Source organism: Haliotis rubra, unplaced genomic scaffold (genome assembly GCF_003918875.1).
Source record: "Haliotis rubra isolate DU_JTF1 unplaced genomic scaffold, ASM391887v1 Scf754, whole genome shotgun sequence".
NCBI classification, from domain to species: Eukaryota; Metazoa; Mollusca; class Gastropoda; order Lepetellida; family Haliotidae; genus Haliotis; species Haliotis rubra.
The window spans coordinates 12,317-31,098 of NW_025767473.1; the positions used below are offsets into that span (position 1 = coordinate 12,317).

An 18,782-nucleotide genomic window follows, 5' to 3' on the forward strand; every position below is an offset into this window, starting at 1 on the left:
AGATACATAGCACTATATTATTCAAGAACTGGATCTATTGTCAGTGATGGCAAAAGTAACTGTTCCTAAGTCATAATTGTTTTGCTTTTTGTTCAGAAATAGCCATCTCTCTACATCCTTGAACTTACAAACAAAAAGCAAAAATAAATGCAGCAGAATATTTTGCAAGCTGATTGTTAGTGAGTTTCATCAGCTCTCTAGGGCTTTGAAAATCTTGACTTTCTGTCAGGTTATGTATGGGCAGTCCATTGGAATGTGACAGATTAGAGGAAACACATCACTGATACAATCTGTCCTCAGAATGTCAGAGAGCTAAAGGAATGCTGCTGTGGATTGCCACGTAAACATTTTTACAATCTCGATTACGTTGCTGTCTACAAATGAAAGTATAATTGCACAGAGTTCGAATTTGTGACGATTTATTAATAAGTTTGTAGTAAACTGACAAGCATTAACAAACATTTCTACGAGAGCTTTAAAAAAAGAAAGACTAATCTCTAAGATGAGTAAGATAAGATATTTACTTTTGAAACCGGTGATTCCGGGGGTATAAACGACAACTGGGAAGAACCATTAATGACATATTCTCGAGAGTAATCAGTGTTTACAGAAGTGACAAGTGCACTTATACTCCATACTCCAGACTCCAGACTCCACTCCAAGGCTCCACTCCAAGACTCCACTCCATATTTTACGGTATGCCGCCTAGCCCTTCCTGCAATACTAAAGCCCTATGTAAGGACGCGGAAGTCTAGATTTCCCCAGGTTCAGATTCTGAATCTCTGGTCTCCCTGGGGCTCCTTTTCAAGTCAAATTGGTTTATTTGTTACAATCAAAATTATATATATTCAGAGACTAAGCGTTAGTCCATCGCCCCATCGTCAGGGCCTAGATTTTCGAAGCTCTCTTAGCACTAAGATAGTCGTAAGTGCCATACATTAACATTAATTTACAACCATCTTAGCGCAGAGAGCTACGAAAATCAAGGCCCAGGGCTGTACAGGGGGATTTGATGGAGGATGGATGGTGCCAAATGAGTCCCATTTCAAAATACTGCCCAGAAAATCGGACTTATCAAATCATTCCAGACTTTATCTGGACTTTTCCCCTCAGAATTGAGTTCGGGGTATTTATCGTGACAGAGATATGATCATACATGTGATACCCATGTGAGAGCTGTAGTAGTGGCGATTCTCCAATGTAGTATTAGGCCCGTGAAGATCCGGGTTAGAATTGATCTTCAGTAACCCATGCTTGTTGTAAGAGGCGACTAACGGGATTGGGTGGTCAGGCTCGCTGACTTGGTTGACACATCTCATCGGTTCACAATTGCGTAGATCGATGCTCGTGCTGTTGATCACTGGATTGTCTGGTCCAGACTGGATTATCTACAGACCGCCGCCATACAGCTGGAATATTGCTGAGTGCGGCGTAAAACCCAACTCACTCACTCATTCACGTTGCATTCGATGTTGATGTATGTGTAGTCTGTCATACAGACCCTGAAGCAAATATATCCAAGAAAGCCCACGCAAGTATAGAAAATCGGGCAAGTCCAGATCAGAATACAATGATTGAAAGGTACTTAAGTGGTGAAGATGTGTTGTTTTGTTCTCCAACCAGGAGTGGAAAATCACTGACATTCGAAATTCTCCCTATTTATACAAGGCAGTAGAAAATACAAGCCATGCTACTGTCATTGTTTTGTCACCCTTGATTACCATGATGAAGAAACAAACAGAGAAATATAAATCATTAGGCTCAAGCAGTGCACCTCAACGATGTAGACATAGTGACTTTATCCATTCGCTTTTAAAAGACATTGTCATAGGGATCTGATAGTATATTATATATAAGCGACATCAATTAAACTTCCACATATAGTGCAGACCGAGCCTTTGGATTTTGGAGAATATAGGTAACTTTGGAATTTTTTGTGAGATCCAGTTGTCCAGCCACAGGAATATCAATAGATGCTACCCTTAGCTGGTATCACTGCTTGCTCTCAAAATAGATTTGGCGACACTTGATACTCATTACCCCAAAACGGTCCGCACCGCTGACAGTAGGACGGGGAGGTGTTGGGGGCAATAAATATTCCTGTCACACACAATTTCAGCAGTAATGGGAGATAAGAACCTTTGTACATGTTGTGAAATTCCAAGGAATTATCCTTCTGGAGATTAGTTTAGTCTCTGAAAATGAAGAAAGTCTCAGGGCTCCTTTCCATTTACATTTTATTATTTTTACTGTGAACTTTTTCTCTGAAAATATGTTCATTTCAGAGACCCGTAGACTTGTTGTTAGTCTAATGTATATGTGTAACACACAAACCATAACCACGTGTCTAAATAATGTAATGGTCCATTCACACATTGTACCAATAAACGGAATCGATGCCAGGCCTTCGTGACTTCCATGTAGCTGGGATATTGGTGGGTGCGGCGTCAACCAACCAACCAACCAACCAACCAGCCAGTAAGCTGACTAGACTAACATCATGTCTCTATAATGAACATATATCAAAAACAGTTCCTTATATATAAAATATGAAGCCCATTTTGGTAATCTGGAGATGCCACATATTCTGGATTTGTATGGTCCTTATTGGGTGTATTTGTTTCTGTGTCTATGGGACACAAAAGTATAAACTGACACATAGGCGGATTCAGAATCAAGGGGTAGGGGAGGGTGTGCCCCCCCCCCTGTCCTGAAAGTTTATATATAACCATTGGAAATGGTCGACATGAAGCGTGCACCCCGTTCCCCAAGTGTGCAACCCCATCCCCTTTCTCAAAATGTTGTATCCGCCACAGGCCCTCGTGTCTTTGCGAGGATAAAAGATTTTGAAAATATATCTATATAATTTGAGATGACCCCCGACTCGAAATACTTCACAGTACAATAAATTACGACAAGGAGACATAGTGTATTGTACTGTAAAGCATTTCCAGTCGGGGTCATCAAATTTTATATTTTCAAAATCTTTAATCCTCGCAAAACGCGAGGGCTGAAATAATATCCACCCTGTGACAGTCAGACACGCCGTGATACAGCTGTAATACCGTTCGAAGCGGAGTTTACTCCAAATCACTCATTCACTCACTTACGTACACACTCACTCACTGTTTTGTTTCTTTACTTCCAGTTGATGCACCGTTGCCGCAACAGAGGTCTAATACCACTAAACTTGTCCAGAGCGGAACACCTAGCTCCCAGCCATGCCAATAGAATCTGACATTGAAGTTCTTCTGTCTTGCTATCTGGCGGACAGTGACAGATCACCGCAGAGGCGGCGGGAAAGAAAAGCCGTAGATCCAGCCGCCGTTGTCGTTGAGGCTGCCGAGGGAGCAGCAGATACACCCACCCAGCCGCCAGCTGTACGTGACGCAGTTGGGGGTGACGATTACGTCATTACTTGCAACTTCCACGATGATGTTGTTATACCGGCAGCTGGAGCTCATCAACCTTCACTGAGCGACACAGCTGACGTATGTCGACTAAATCATCAGGACCCAGAACATATTTCTAGTAGTGGAAGAAAACGATCCAGAAACATCACAACATCACCATCACGTTCGAACCCTTCTAATGGCGGAAGCTTCTCCTGTATGGACTACCGCGCAGGACAGGAAGTAAGGCCATCACGAAGTAGTCATGGTAACAGTGACATGGTACCCTCAATATCAACACATTATGGACAAGTTTCCTATCCAGGCGAAGTAAGCTTATTCAGAACAACTACAATAGATACTCAACTAGGTGACGCATCTGTTACTGGAAGACAGTCATATAAGAAACAAAAGGTAATGCTGTACCATGACGTGGGTAATTCGACACATGAAAAGCTAGCAGCCAAAGATGTTTCTGATGGTAGCGGTGTCTATTACCCAACACAGAATACTCTAAGCTGGTATGTTCCTCAGAAAGGAGGGCTTAAATCACACTCAGGATTTGAACATCCTCTGCACTCTCTATCTCGATGTTGCGAGAAGATGGTTCCAAATCGAGGCAGTGCGCTGAAGTCGTTGGTCGACGACATGGCTGCAGAAGTGACTGGACACTCGGAGAAGATGAATTTGGAATATCTAAATAACCGTCGGTTTGGTTCCCGGTCTGACGCGGGTGAGGAAGCTGGTGATGCGAGACATGAGCAGACTACTCCAGCCTGGCACCAACCTCTTGATGTCAAACGTCCTTGTGGTGCTGACGCTGTAGACACCCTGAAGGTCAAGGCCAATCACATATTTAGAAGTGTTTCTGGAGGAACAGTTACAGAAAGTCAACAGCAGGAAAGGCCCATTGGCGATGAAAATAGTTATGGTTGTGAGAAAAGAGTCGAACTTGTGTATGGAGACAGTGATAGTGCTGAATTATCTCGAGGAATGTATTTTGTTGCTGATTCTTGTGGGGTATTAAGTTTGGAAGACGAGTCAGTACAGGACAGTGGACCATCAAGTGACCAAGTCGAAACAGGTCCTGAAAAGCAAGGTGGGAGTCACAATGCTAAACACATCAGACGTATTTTGAACAGACGGAGGTACATATTAGATACTGACTCTCCTTCACCGACAATGTCGGGGTTTCATCCTCAGACACGCAAGTCGGGATATTGTTCGTCACACAGAACAAACCCAACTTTCCTTCAACATACCGCAGAATCAACCAACTCACCATCACTCCAAACCAAAAAAGCAAAATTGTGGCATCCTTTACGCGAGGACCACGAAGCGATTAACTCAGTGCACTCGTCAGGCAAGGATACCCAACTCCCAGACCAACGATTTTCTTCTTTACAGGATGATTCTAAAAAGGTGCGACTCCGTTCATCAGCCATATGAACTGCAGAGTTTCGGATTCTTCAATAACGCTGAGGAAGCGACCACCGCTGTTACAACTTCAGCATCTGGAAGTACACTTTCAGATTTCAGGGCCTTGGTTGAAGCATTTGACAGCGAGGAGTCTGTTTCTGAAGAAATGGTAATCGACCCTGTCCATGGTGCCTGCCAAGAAACATATACTACCGCCACAAAATCTGAGTTGTCTCTCCACAAACCCCGCCCGAACTCTCAACAGTTGACCTATACCTGTTCTCTGTGTGGTCGCGATAATCTGTCCAGGAAGACCGTTCGGCGTCATGAGGCAAGGAACTATACCTGTTCGAAATGCAATAAGAAATTTTGTCTTCAAGAACTGTTGTTGAAACATAAAAAAGTTCAAGCTTTGCTACCAGGAAGGCAGGACACAGATGACTGACATAGCTTGCGTGTGACGTCCGAAACGAGGCAAATTCAAAGAAGTGTATATCTGTGTAAAATAGATGTCAATAAAAACGTTCATGATGAAACAAGGTCTGTTTGTGTGGAATGTATGAATTGAGTAGTGGAGTGAGTGAGTGAGTATTTGGTTTTACGCTGCTTTTAGCAATATTCCAGCAATATGAAGGAGGGGGAAGGAAGAGGGGGAGATGGGCTTCACACATTGTACCCACGTGGGAATAGAGCAGTGGTGCATGGTGATACCTTTTAAGGATTCGTTGACGTATACTGACTGACTGACTGAGTTTGGTTTTACGCTGCTTTTAACAATATTCCAGCAACATCACGGCGGGGGACACCAGAAATGGCTTCACATGTGGGGATTCGAACCCGGGTCTTCGGTTGACGTATACAAAACGTTTCGAGTGAGTGAGGTGTGTTTAACACTGCTTTAAACAGCATTCCAGTTATATCACTGTGGGTCAGCTTAATGCAGGACCAGTAAAACCTACAAGTTACGGTATGGTGCTGACAAACCTTGAAACATAATCCAACACACAACCATAGGTTCCTGGCATTCCCAAGGGCAGCAACTCTTGTACATCGAATGGAAGTAACTCAGACCCTGCCAATCGTGTCCCTACTCCAAGTCAGGCCATCAAAAATACATTTAATTAGAATTGATCTTCAGTAACCCAGGGACGGTGGGGGTGGCCTAGTGACTAAAGCATTTGCTTGTCACGCCGAAGGCCCAGGTTCGATTCCCCACATGGGTACAATGTGTGAAGCCCATTTCAGGCGTCCCTGATGTTGCTGGAATATTGCTAAAAGCTGTGTAAAACTATATTCGCTCACTCACTCTTCAGGAACCAATGCTTGTTGTGAGAGTCGACTAGCAGGTTGTCAGGCCATGGTTGACACATGCCATCTATCTCAAGTGTGTACAGATTGATGTGCCATCTATCCCAAGTGTGTACAGATTGATGTTCATGCTGTTGATCACTGGATTGTCTGGTCCAGACTTGATTATTTACAGACCGCTGACATATAGTCGGAATATTGTTAAAAAAACTATTGCATAAAACTAAACTCTCACTGAATGTGTATGCATATTAATTGATCTACTTTGAATTCTACTCAAACACCTGGTGGAGTAACCTTGTGGTTAAAGCATTCACTTGTCACACGGAAGACCCGGTTCGATTCCCCACATAGGTACAATGTGTGAAGCCCATTTCTGGTGTCCCTGTTGTGATATTGCTGGAATATTGCTAAAGGCAGCTTAAAACTAAACTCCCTCACTAATTCTACTCAACATTCTGGTGTCCCCCCACCATGATATTGATGGAATATTGCCAAAACGGGGTACAACCATACTTACTCACTCAACGACTCCTCATGAACTACTTGTGACTGGTCATTACAGTCTACGTTGAGTGGTCAGGCTTGATGTTTTGGTGAATGCATGATACTATTCAAACTGTGAAAATCGGTGCTCATGATGTCAATCACTGGATTATATGGATCACACTCGATTATTTACACACAATGTCTTATAGCTAAAATATTGCCCTTGGCTGTGTAAAACAACAAATAAAGCGATGACTTTCACTCAGTACATATTTCCATTTTACAGTGTTTGCTCTTTACACTAAAGCTTACAATCTGAGTCATAAATGTTCATAGCGCTACGACATTTGTAAGCATATGATAATCTATGGAGTTACTACAGATCGTAACATTACAAATACTTTGTGGCTCGGGACCCTGCTCTCTAGCTGTGTTTACTTGTTTCCCAGATTGTGTCGGCACATTACACATTCTACTGACAAACTACTTTAAACAGTGGTACATTGGTGGTGTCTGTATGTAACACAGTCAACTGACAAACTACACTAGAACAGTCCTAACTTGTTATACACTGTCTGCACATGGCACAAAGTTTGTTCCGCCCGGAGAGCGGAAGGTCGCGGGTTCGATCCCCGACCGCGTCATACCAAAAGACGTTAAAATATGGTACTTGTTGGTCCTGCCTGGCTTTCGGCATTAATGGGTACATCAAGGACTGGTGGACTTCGAGTCAGTATAATGTGTCTGAGTGGGGTATTCATCACGCGGCATGAGTATCTCAGTGAGCTAGCACTATAAAAACCAGCTTAAGTCTGGGCTAGTACAAGCAGCCGCATACACACATACACCTGCGCATACGCGTTGTCATATGAAGCGAAATATTCTCAAAGCACAGCGTTAAACCCAATTTCACCTCACCTCACCTCTCACAAAAGTTTGTAGTAGGGGAAATCAACTATTTTTCAACAAATATGTTTATCAAACAGTTTAGATCAATTTCGACAACTGGCACTATATTTTACAGTTTGAAGATCCTGTATTCTCTATGATGTGTTAGGGTGAAATATGGCTTAATGAAACATTGGAATAACTGCAAGGCTGTTTGTACTAGTCTAACCCATCACCCAACACATGGTACACTGACGAGACAAAGTTCTTCCACCATGGTGACAACACTTTAGAATTTTACCTAAGCGTGAAGGTGGAGCAATGAGAACTTGTGTATTGTTTGAGGTTTACTCATTACATCTGCTCTCCTCACATAGGGACAACTGTCAATAGACAGATGAAAGAGGATAGAAGTGACTTCTGCCTTCAACATTTCCTTAGACTGAAAAGACACCAGCAGGTGGATAGTGATAAAAAACACAACTTTCTGTTAGTAACAAAATTTACTGACATATTAAAATGAGTGATAAAAGCATGAACAAGCCAGTCACGGTAAACCAGCTACTTTATTCATATCATTGATTATTCCACTTTGTGTATCTAACACTATCAAGGAAGAAATGGGCCTCTGGAAAACATATCTAAATTATTTGACTAGGGTAGTAACTGTATTAAGTCCATGCCATGATGTTAACCTTGGGTTAAACAGTTGCCCACAAAATCGCGTGGTTATCAAATGCTTTAGACACATTTGACCAGAGGTAGATTTGAGATATGACTTCTTGCATCACGTGGATCTAAGTCTTTTCTTAGCTGGTTCCGATTCTTCTAATACTTCTGTAATCTCTATCTGAGATCTGGCCACTTCAGTTTGTCCGTTTGTTATTAAGGCAGCGGCCGAGTTGGCTGCATCCTGGTCCATCTGAGTATGGTCTATGACTAGGGAGTTCTGGTCAGTGATGCTGTCCGTGTTCTGCTGACCGACTCATCCCTCCACACACATGACCAAGACAAGGGGACACAAGCTCTGCAGTAGAGTGGATGTTAGGACCTGCTGCCCCAACACCATTCTCACTGCCACTCTTGTCCTTGGCAGCACATTCCTGTTTGATGTGAACTACATGCTGCCCATCACCCACAACATGAGTCTCTTCTGCCTTCTCCGTCTCATCATTGATGTGGATTTCGTAAGAGTCGGGCGAAATGTGGACTACGTTGGAGCTGACTACCAGCTCATGAGGTAGTCGTGTGAGGAAGGCCTGTCTGAGGGACGCTAACTGGAGCACTGAGCAGGTCCTTGTGCTGCTGCTGCAGAGAAGTCAGCATATCCTGCATATTGATCTGTTCAGTCAGCTGCAGCTGGTTGAGAAGCTCCTGCTCTCTCCGTTTGTACAAGTTTATCTCCTCAGCCTGTGCCTGGATCTACAATAGCAGAAGACATTCTACAGCACATGGAAGACTATGCTAAACTGGGCATCAATTCATCATAACAATAGTTCCCTTCTCATCGTGTTGTCAATCCTGACAGTTTATCTTGACAACACTAATGTTTTCAAGACTGATGTCAAATACACAATTTACTCCATCAGTTAATCATTTAAAATGCCCAGTAATGCTGTGAGCATTCCGGATGAGAAAAAAATGCATCTTGTATGAGAGGATTTAATGGACCAAGGCGTCAGACTCATTTGCTTGACAATAAATTCAGTGTATCCTGATGGTATGGACTGACTGACTGAGTTTAGGTTTTCGCAGCCGCTTTAAGCAGTACTCAGCAATATCATGGCTGAGGGACACCAGAAATAGGCTTCACACATTGTGCCCATGTGGGGAATCAAACCGGGTCTTCGGCGTGGCGAGTAGCAGCTTTAACCACTAGGCTACCCACCACCCCTGATGGTATGGAGAGTTACTCATAATATCAATCACTGATTATCTAGTCCAGATTCAATTATTTACATTCACATTTCATCACTTGCTTGTGTTCTGTTCTGAGTAGAGTTCAGCCTTAAGCTCGCGCTTTCTCTTCCTCAAGTCTTTGACAGCAGTTTCTGCGGACTCATACTTCCTCTCAAGTGACTGTTTCGGATCAAGGTAACTTACATCCTGAAATAAATGTTAACTTAGATGATCATTAATTCCTTTACAATAAGCATGTTTTCATTTCTCAATGGAATCTGCTTATGGTGGAATATTCAGAAATACAAGTCACTTGAATTAAGACAAAGAACTGAGCTTTCACAGCTAATAAATCTATGATGCGTTAAGTCTAAAAGAAATCGTATTCAGTGTGTTTCGCAATTGTCAATACAAATCTCACATTTATCAATACATTAGCACAACCTCTCCAGTAACAACGACAAGTACATTGCAGTGACTTTAAAGAATTTCATGCATTTTATAACTTTACTTCACATGAAATCATGTATTATATTACTCTCAGTGTGTACCTCTGCTGATATTATCTGTGTCCCAAAGGTGTTTTCTATCTGAGCTGCCTCCAGCTGTTCTTCAGATATGATCATGATTGTCTGACCATCGCCAGTATTTATTGTCTCGTTGGCGGCAATGGACATGGACAGTCCCTTCAGAGGTCTTACACACACCATTACTTGTCAATACTGCTGAAAAGAAATTTGCTCTTCTTAAAAGTAGATGCAGCAGTAGGTTCTGTAAGCGTACTTAAATTCTTGGGATATTTTTTAAACATCTTACTCTTAGAATACATCATGTTAAATAATTCGAAGAACAGGCAGCGCTTAGAAACAACACTTTTCAGTAAACCTACACTAACCCCTGAAGCTATATTTTCATTTGTTCAGCAACTGTTTTGAAGACTTTATCAAAACAGACAAAGGTGTCCTAAATTTGAAATTTGTCTGCAGCCAATTACAGCTGACATTGACTGGCAATCTAAGAGTAGGGCAAGTCGGGGCCAGATCCACAAAGTGTTTGTAGCATTACAATATTCATAAGCATATGATAAACTATATACAGTGTACTCTGTCAATACCGGCATCAGTCGGGACCAAGTAAAAATGCCGGTTTTGACAGAGTGCCGGTTTAGCTAGGTTCGCTTATGACGCCTGCGCACGCGGAAGTTAAGCTGTCGTACTGTCACTTTAGCATTAACAAGATGTCTGAATAAGAAACAAGGCAGTGTCTGAATGCACATTCATGTTGTTTAAATCAAATAAAAATGTCTGAAATCTCTTATTAAATTTCAACTGATCATATATTATCGGCAGAATTAAAATTATAAACTATTTTTCGCAATGTTATTGCAAACAACGATTCTTGTTTATGCTTGACGGCGGGTCTACAATAGCATTGTCAAAGAGCAAAGTAGCGATGTTTCAAACATCGAGGGAAATCATTAAATAAATTGAAATCAACAATAACATTCATAAAAGTTGTCAAGCGTGCATATAAAATTACTATTTCCATTCTTTTGGCGATCATGCAATGTAAGTCAAGTCACTGACAAGTTACATCTCGGCTTTCACCACGATGCTTAATGTGAAAGCATTTTTGTCATAGGCCATAACCTAGCGCGATATGTCCAATCGTTCCATGATTTCACATATATAGGTAGCGATGTCTTTCTTAATATGTTCAGAATAGCATTATTTTACCCAAAAACTTTCGTCTTAATCTAAAACTTTTAGTTTTACGAGGGCCGGTATCCATTTCCATAATATGATTGGCTGCTTAGGTCCGTGTCTGATTTTGACCAATCACGACCCTTATAAGCAGAGTGTAGTGAAAAGCGTCGTTAGAAACCAATCTTGATCAATAAAATGCGCTTCTTACAAATGTGAAAATACTCTCGGCAAGAGTACAGTGATATTGTTGATGTTCAGAGCTTTTCGAGCGATACCGCCATCAAAGCGATTAAGCCTCTATGTAAGTGACACGTGCCACTCACTAATTAACAAGAAACTGATTGACACTTCCGTTTCTGAATAATCTCGGGGAGTCAATACCCATGAATCAACAAAATGTAAACACTTGCTTGTTTATACAGTCAAACTGCCCACTACATGTATTAATTACTCAGGGTAAGTGTTACGTACCACTCACTGATTAACAAGAAACTGATTGACACTTCCCGTTTCTGAATAATCTCGGGAGTCAATACCCGCGAATCAACAAAATGTAAACACTTGCTTGTTTATACAGTCAAACTGCCCACTACATCTATTAATTACTCAGGGTAAGTGTTACGTACCACTCACTGATTAACAAGAAACTGATTGACACTTCCCGTTTCTGAATAATCTCGGGAGTCACAGCGTATTGTGTTGTTAAATCATTTGGACCTAATTGCATCAAAGGGTTACGCCGTCTTTCATGTGCCGGTTTTCACAGATTCGTTTTCATAACAACTTGTTCGTTGGGACTGAAAAACAATGCCGATATCCTGAATAGACAGATGCCGATGTTTACAGAAGTTTCTAAATGATAATAACGTGCATTTCTGCCGGGACTGAAACTTTGTGCCGATGTAGACAGAGTGCCGGTGTTAAGAGAGGCCGGTATTGACAGAGTCCACTGTACTTATGTACTTACAAACACATTGCAGATGGGGCCACTGAATTTAAATTCACGTGCCCCGCACTAAAAAGAGTCAGCGATCTGATGAGACATATTTTATTTATAGCCAATGAGCTCCCTTGCTCTTTTTAGTGCGGGGCAGGTTAAGGCCAAGGTTGTCAATGGCGAACGGGCACGACACAAGTCTGTTTGTGATGAATAAATGTACGTAAACTCATTATGATAGTGTGGTGTAAGTGTCTCCGAAAGAATGGCGACTAGTTCGCTGAGAGGTGCCATCAGTTCAACATGTTTTGGTGCATGTCGTTTGTGTATACTGTGAAATAAACAAGAAAATGGGCAAGTTTCCGCTACAAATTCTGAGCAGGGATTTCGGCTCGGAATCGAGAAATCATGATTTTTTGAGCTTCCGAAGACCATAGCTCCCAAAGTACTGCTTCGATGTTTGTGCTCTATGTCTTATTTTGTAGATAAATCTATTGGCTTGAAATGTGTGCATACTTTAAATGGGATAAATACAGTGAGCATTGTTGAATTCGCCCTGAAACGAACTTGGTGTGTTGACCTCGTTACATCCCTTTCCTTTTATATAGTGCTAAGACCCCGACAGTGACAGTACATACCTTGATGGCAGTTTTTAATATTACAAGCCCCTGTGTCGACAGAAAGGAATTGAAAGGATTCAAGTTTCCACTTGACCGTTCGGAAGAGAGGATGAGAAAGCAAATAATCATGAGTCAGGATAAGGAATAATACATGAAATGTAAAGGCAAGTCTTGGCTTCCTTTGGAATGCTTAACGGCTTTGTGGCCACTATTAGGCAAGTTTTTTAGCCATGGTTAACAGGGGTGATGGTGAGATGGTGACTCAGGTTCACTTACTGTGGTCTGTAGTGGCAAGACAGGCAGCCTGTGTGAGGGCAGGGTGTATGATGTCCTGGTCAGAACAAATACTGTGTGTGGGGTCAGAAGCACTGCTGCTACACTGATTCACCTCCTGAAACACATCAAACAACCTTATAGAAAACAATGGCAAGATACTTATTAGAAAAGATACAAGATACAGAATTTGGGGGATATCCTTACTTCTTACATTAACTTAGCTGAACAAACCTCAACAAGTGTTCAAGGTATTTTAAATCAAGTTAAAGCTTTTTCAATCAGAAAGATGGCATTTGCGTCGTGGCCATTTATTCTTTAAATTTTCCATATTATCCATTAAAAACTTCAGATGCATGTTCCATTAATGGGGCTTCTTAAGATGAATGTAAACAAATGGACCAACAATTCGCCAACTTCTCATTAGGCCAATATCGAAACTAATCTGTAATTCATTGTTACATTCATTGATTGTTATAATCATTGTAGCTGTACAGTTGTTTTGTAATAAATTGCCTTAGCTGATTTGTCTTTGTCGCCAGGCTGTTAACATCTTCTTGGATGATTCATTATATGATATCAAAAGGGATGACTCACTTGAGCAATCTGTATTTGGAAGGTTGTTTGAGGATTTCTGAAGTGTGTCTTGTAATGTTTGATAGCCTCATCCCGTCTGTTGAAGCCATTCCGACACTTGTAGCAATGCCAGTGAGCTCCTTTGAACTTCTTCTCTCCCTTTATTACACCAACAATATCACAGTGGTCACAACATCGCAACACTTTCAAACCTGGAAATTATAATGAGTCTACGGTTGGTGCTGCGAAAACCGATGACATTAACATGAGGGTTTACAGAAAAAGGTGATATGTTCTCATGATCATATGTGATAATGCTACATAGTGAGTAAAGAAATTTAAAACTAAACAAACTTGTACAATGTCCATTTTCAGACATTCAGTAAACATTGATGAACAGAGGACAATTCGGTTAGCAGTGTGCCAATGTTAGGGAGTCCTGTGGTTGGGTCATGCAGTAACTAGTATCTTATGCCATTTGAACGTACATGCTTACCTTTCGCCAAATGCTTTCATTTTCATTATGAATTATAATATTAAATCAACACTATTTACATGGTAACAAAGGCTATTCTCACAACCCTTCACAAATGAAATGAAATTCAGTTGTTAGTCAGGTTTTAGAGTGAAGTGGGGTTCCTCCACTTTGACCAGTATTACAGTTATATCCTGGCATGGCAACTTGATGTGAGAAGAAAGCTGTCGATTATACAGGTCTTTGATGCTAACCACATTGGTGTTTTACTTAGTAATCAAAACCTAAATATGTTATTACATATGTGATGTGAAATATGTTGATTTCTTTCAGATATTTTTGGCTTTTTTGCTCAAAGTTACTTCACCGATACTTAACTATAACTGATCAATATTATCAGTCTCTATATTCTATATCGATAGCTAGCCCTAGTGAAAAGACATGCTGTCTCACAACAGTAACACGTATACAGACATAAAGTGAGATGATAAAACTAGCAGCTGCCATTCTGTGGTTTGTGAAGAGAAATGTACCTACCAGCAAATTCAATGCCTTTGTCAACATGCTTGACTCTGTAGTGAGCCTTCAGTATTACTGGGTCTTGGTATGAGTCTGACTTCACACAGAAAGGACAGTGCATGTGTGGGGTCTTGTTGGTACATGATGTATCTTGACAGACACTTGGAGAGTAGTTGTTTTCAGTGCCCTTGATCCGAACACTTGGGTGTGTCTAAATATGAAAGTCAAGCATTTAGAAAACATAATTCATGTTCAATTTCAAAGCGTCATAAATGAAAACAAGCTACTATCATACACCTACGCCATCATTTCTCAAAAGCAAAAAAATACACAATAACCGGATACACTTTAGCCCTCAGCAATGTTCATGCTATATGATGGCTGTCTGTAAATAGACCGCCTCCGTGGTTAGAGCGTCTGCCCGGAGAGCAGAAGGTCGCGGGTTTGATCCCCCGACCGCGTCATACCAAAAGAGGTTGAAAATATGGTACTTGTTGGTCCCTGCCTGGTGGCGCTCGGCATTAATGGGTACAACAAGGACTGGTCGGCTCGGAGTCAGTATAATGTGTCTGAGTGGGGTATTTATGTTTCACTGCGGCATGGTATCTCAGTGGGCTAGCACTATAAAACCAGCTTCAGTCTGGGCTAGTACAAGCAGCCGCACATACACCTACACATGCATGCACGTCGTCATATGAGCCAAATATTCTCAAGCACGACATTACACCCAATTTCACCTCACCTCACCTGTCTGTAAATAATCAAGTATGGAGCAGACAATCTTGTGATTGACATCACAAACATCAATCAATGACAAGCATCTAACAAGTTAGCAAGTCTGACCACCTGATCCCTTCAGTTGCCTTTTACAACAAGCACAGGCTGCTAATGACAATTCTAACCCATATCATCACACATGATATGTTAGTTGGACATTTAAATAAAGTAATAAGTATTAACATGACATCCTTTTTATAAACTGTCCATAACTGAAAAGAAATTGATGGCCACATGCTTCACAAGTATGGTCACTTTATTTGCTAGAAATAGTGAGTGAGTGAGTTTAGTTTTACGCCGCTTTTAGCAATATTCCAGCAATATCATGGCGGGGGACACCAGAAATGGGCTTCACACATTGTACCCAATTGTGGAAATCGAACCTGGACCCTTGGTGTGACGAGTGAGCGATTTACCCACTAGGCTACCCCACCGCCCATTTGCAAGAAACAGATTCAAAGACAATATGTCAGCAGCCATGACAAAGAATTGTAAAAATGATGTTTGATAGAAGTTATCTGACTAGTGCACACCACATAAATAATGATCTTCAGGCTGCGGATGAAATGATATGTTCTTCTATATGGTCTAAAGTTAGTTTGTTTGCTGCTCAACACCACACTCAACAATATTCCAGCTATTTGGTCTGTAAATAATCAAGTCTGGACCAGACATTTGTCAACCAAGTCAGCATTCCTCACCACAGGATTCCTTTAGTCGCCGGTTATGACAAACATTGATGATGTCATTACAAATCAATATCCTTATCGTCTGAGAATCTTTTCACAGGATAAAAAGGTTTAAAAGTAACAAATTTATTTATAAAATAAACCCGTGAAGATCCAGGGTTAGAATTTATCTTCAGTAACCCATGCTTGTCGTAAGAGGCCTTTAACCGATCAAGTGGTCAGACTCGCTGACTTGGTTAACACATTTCATTGTATCCCAATTGCGTAGATTGATGCTCATGCTGTTGATCACTAGATTGTCCGGTCCAGACTAGATTATTTACAGAACGCTGCCATATAGCGGGTATATTGCTGAGTGCAGCATAAAACTAAACTCACTCACACTCACTATTTATAAAACAGAAATTCAACATTTTCTCATTACTTGAAAATGTTGTTGGCAATTTGCGGCTGTGTAATATTGACAGCAATGAGACCCTAAATCCATCTAAAAACAGTTGATCAGCATTGTGCTACAGATTGTTGTTTGAATCAGACTGGACTAGTCTCAGGATGTTATGCATCTGTTATTCAATGAAATATGGCTGATTGTGACATATATCATCATGAAGTCATTCACTCGGACATCCATTTTCGAATTTTCACACTTTTGCCGAACAATTTCATTTTCCATTCAGAAACCTGGAATGGGATTTTCTAGCAGGTCAAAGTCAAGAATACTTTTCGGTCACACACAATCAAAATTAGTTCCCTTAACATTTTGCATGCTCCTGCCGTTCGATGAAAGTCGACCAGTTGATAACGTAAATTTAAGGTTTCAAAAATCAGTATTAAAACTCAAGATAATGAAACAGACTTGTGGGGAAAAAAGCGTCTGCTACGAACATTGACACTAACAGTTCACAAATATTACAACCAAAATGGCGCTGATCATTTTCAAAAGCGTTGTTGGTGAAACCTAACTTACAACGAATGTCAGTGGATTCATCTTGCTTCACTGAAGTGTCTGTCTTGTCACATTCGCTTTGATTTGATTTGTCGCTACTGTTTACGGGTTGCAATTTGCTCTTCCCTCCGTGCACCTTTGTGTAAACGTCATGAAATGTTCAGTGGTACTTTCAATGACGTCACGTCTTCTGCCTGCTTTTTAACTTCGGGTTGCGCCGTGAAGATAATCATTACTACGGACGTGTTCGTGGATTGGCGGAAACAGTCGATTTATAACGAAGACCGCTGCACAGACAAAAGTTGACACTTCCGCGGCCAAGAGTCTCAAATAGGTAAACAATGAATCCCGAATTTGTCATCGCGTTAGTTTGTCAGCAGGGGAAAGGGATTAGTTATGAAACATGAACAGTGATACATATAATCTCAAATCATATGCTAGTATATTTTGAGGTGTGCAACAGTTTGAAATGAGTGCGAGAGAAATGCCGAGCAATAGTTTAGCTCCCATCACTGCATGCCTACACAAGCGAATCCTATTGGCGATGTTGAGAAAGTGTTTGGTGGCATGTTTTCACTTCAAATGATAATGTTAAGATCATTATGAAATCTGTTATGTGTCATTGTGAGATTTTTAACCGTTTTGGCTCCACCGTTTTCGATTGATTCATCGAGAAATATTTATGAACAGAATTCCATATAAAAAGTGAAAAGCAGCACTTCAGTTCAGCTGATTTCAAAGTTCACTATATTCTTACGGGACAGATTATTACAAGGACTTGAACGAATTCGCCAGAAAGTACTTGAAACATTAACCAGACCGTAAATTCAAAATTGAGCTTTCATCCACAGAATGACTTTCACAACATGTATGATCAGTCTGTGATTCGGTTACTAAAGTTTCAATATTGTGCAATTTTTGTTTCAAAGTTAGACTTTAAAGATCAAGAGATAGATATGTCGTCTGATGAACATGTAATTTGGATGGGTAAAGCAATGGAACTTGCCCACAATGCTCTGCAAAATAGAGAAGTTCCTGTAGGTTGCATCATGGTGCATAAAGACAAGGTTATCGCTACTGGCAGGAATGAAGTCAACGAGACGAAGAATGCGACCAGACATGCAGAAATTGTTGCCATTGAAGAAGTGTTTAAATGGTGTAAAGCTAATGATCAGAAACCAGATGAGGTGTTTTCAGAGCTGGTTTTATATGTGACGGTGGAGCCATGCATCATGTGTGCAGGAGCTCTCAAACAAATGAATGTTCCAATGGTTGTGTTCGGATGTGCCAATGAGAGATTCGGTGGCTGCGGTTCCATCTTGAATGTGGCAAGGGATGACCTTCCAAGTCTTGGACCCAAGTTTGTTTGTGTGTCAGGTGTGATGGCAGATGATGCTGTGAACTTGCTGAAAGACTTTTACAAGGGAGAGAACCCACATGCACCAGAAGATAAACGGAAAAGTAAACAAGCAGAACCGCCAGTTGGAAGTGAAGCCTCATAACAGAACTGCAAGAAAACAAATGTGACATGTCACATTGTATAATTTGATAAAAAGTCATAAATAATACAGGCGAAAAAGATCATCGTTATGAAGTTATGAAATTTTTGTTCCAGGTTCACAAGGCTGGCTGATTTACATCAAACATGACATTCATGGAACTTGACAAGATGTTTCATGTAACACTTGTTTCAAAGAAACTTGAGTGACTTTGTGTAAGCACTGTGGTAGTGTTTACAGATTAAGTAATATGTAGCAAGGTCTGCTGCCATTAGGAATATATTTCCCCTGTTCACAGTCCAGAGGGTAGAACTTGTGGTATAGTTTTTAAAAATGCTTGTTTGTGCAAGAAGTTACAGTATTTTGAGCA

General features: G+C 41.0%; 2 protein-coding genes and 1 long non-coding RNA gene across 4 annotated transcripts; 1 reads left to right on the forward strand and 2 right to left on the reverse strand.

Moving 5' to 3' along the window:
* Positions 1–6,523: 6,523 nt before the first annotated feature.
* LOC124260203 lies at positions 6,524–18,778 on the reverse strand. The gene is made up of 3 exons (XR_006894021.1): positions 18,709–18,778; positions 9,562–9,564; positions 6,524–6,559 (listed from the first exon to the last, which is right to left on the reverse strand). It is a non-coding gene; the product is annotated as an uncharacterized LOC124260203 (long non-coding RNA).
* Positions 9,545–17,119, reverse strand: LOC124260202. Of its 2 annotated transcripts, none has more exons than XM_046694464.1 (6): positions 16,935–17,119; positions 14,520–14,712; positions 13,529–13,719; positions 12,935–13,049; positions 9,947–10,117; positions 9,545–9,602 (listed from the first exon to the last, which is right to left on the reverse strand). In XM_046694464.1, the coding sequence occupies exons 1-5, from the start codon at positions 16,953–16,955 to the stop codon at positions 10,008–10,010; spliced, it is 630 nt and encodes a 209-aa protein (XP_046550420.1). In that variant the 5' UTR covers positions 16,956–17,119; the 3' UTR covers positions 9,545–9,602; positions 9,947–10,007. The 2 variants fall into 2 exon arrangements, with proteins under 2 accessions (XP_046550420.1, XP_046550419.1); XM_046694463.1 differs by having other exon boundaries at positions 9,947–10,120.
* Positions 17,281–18,533, forward strand: LOC124260201 (tRNA-specific adenosine deaminase 2-like). Its single transcript, XM_046694462.1, has one exon. It carries the CDS (start codon positions 17,780–17,782, stop codon positions 18,413–18,415), a length of 636 nt encoding a protein of 211 aa, XP_046550418.1. The 5' UTR covers positions 17,281–17,779; the 3' UTR covers positions 18,416–18,533.
* Positions 18,779–18,782: the final 4 nt, after the last annotated feature.

Excerpts from the sequence above, each read along its gene's own strand:
- LOC124260202 (XM_046694463.1), bottom strand. The coding sequence starts at position 16,955 with ATGAATCCACTGACATTCGTT. Across the intron at positions 13,050-13,528 it reads TCCAAATACAGATTGCTCAA|GAGGTGAATCAGTGTAGCAG; the intron begins GTGAGTCATCCC and ends GATGTGTTTCAG. Across the intron at positions 10,121-12,934 it reads TCTTGCCACTACAGACCACA|CAGTATTGACAAGTAATGGT; the intron begins GTAAGTGAACCT and ends ATTTCTTTTCAG.
- LOC124260201 (XM_046694462.1), top strand. The coding sequence starts at position 17,780 with ATGTATGATCAGTCTGTGATTCGGTTACTAAAGTTTCAATATTGTGCA.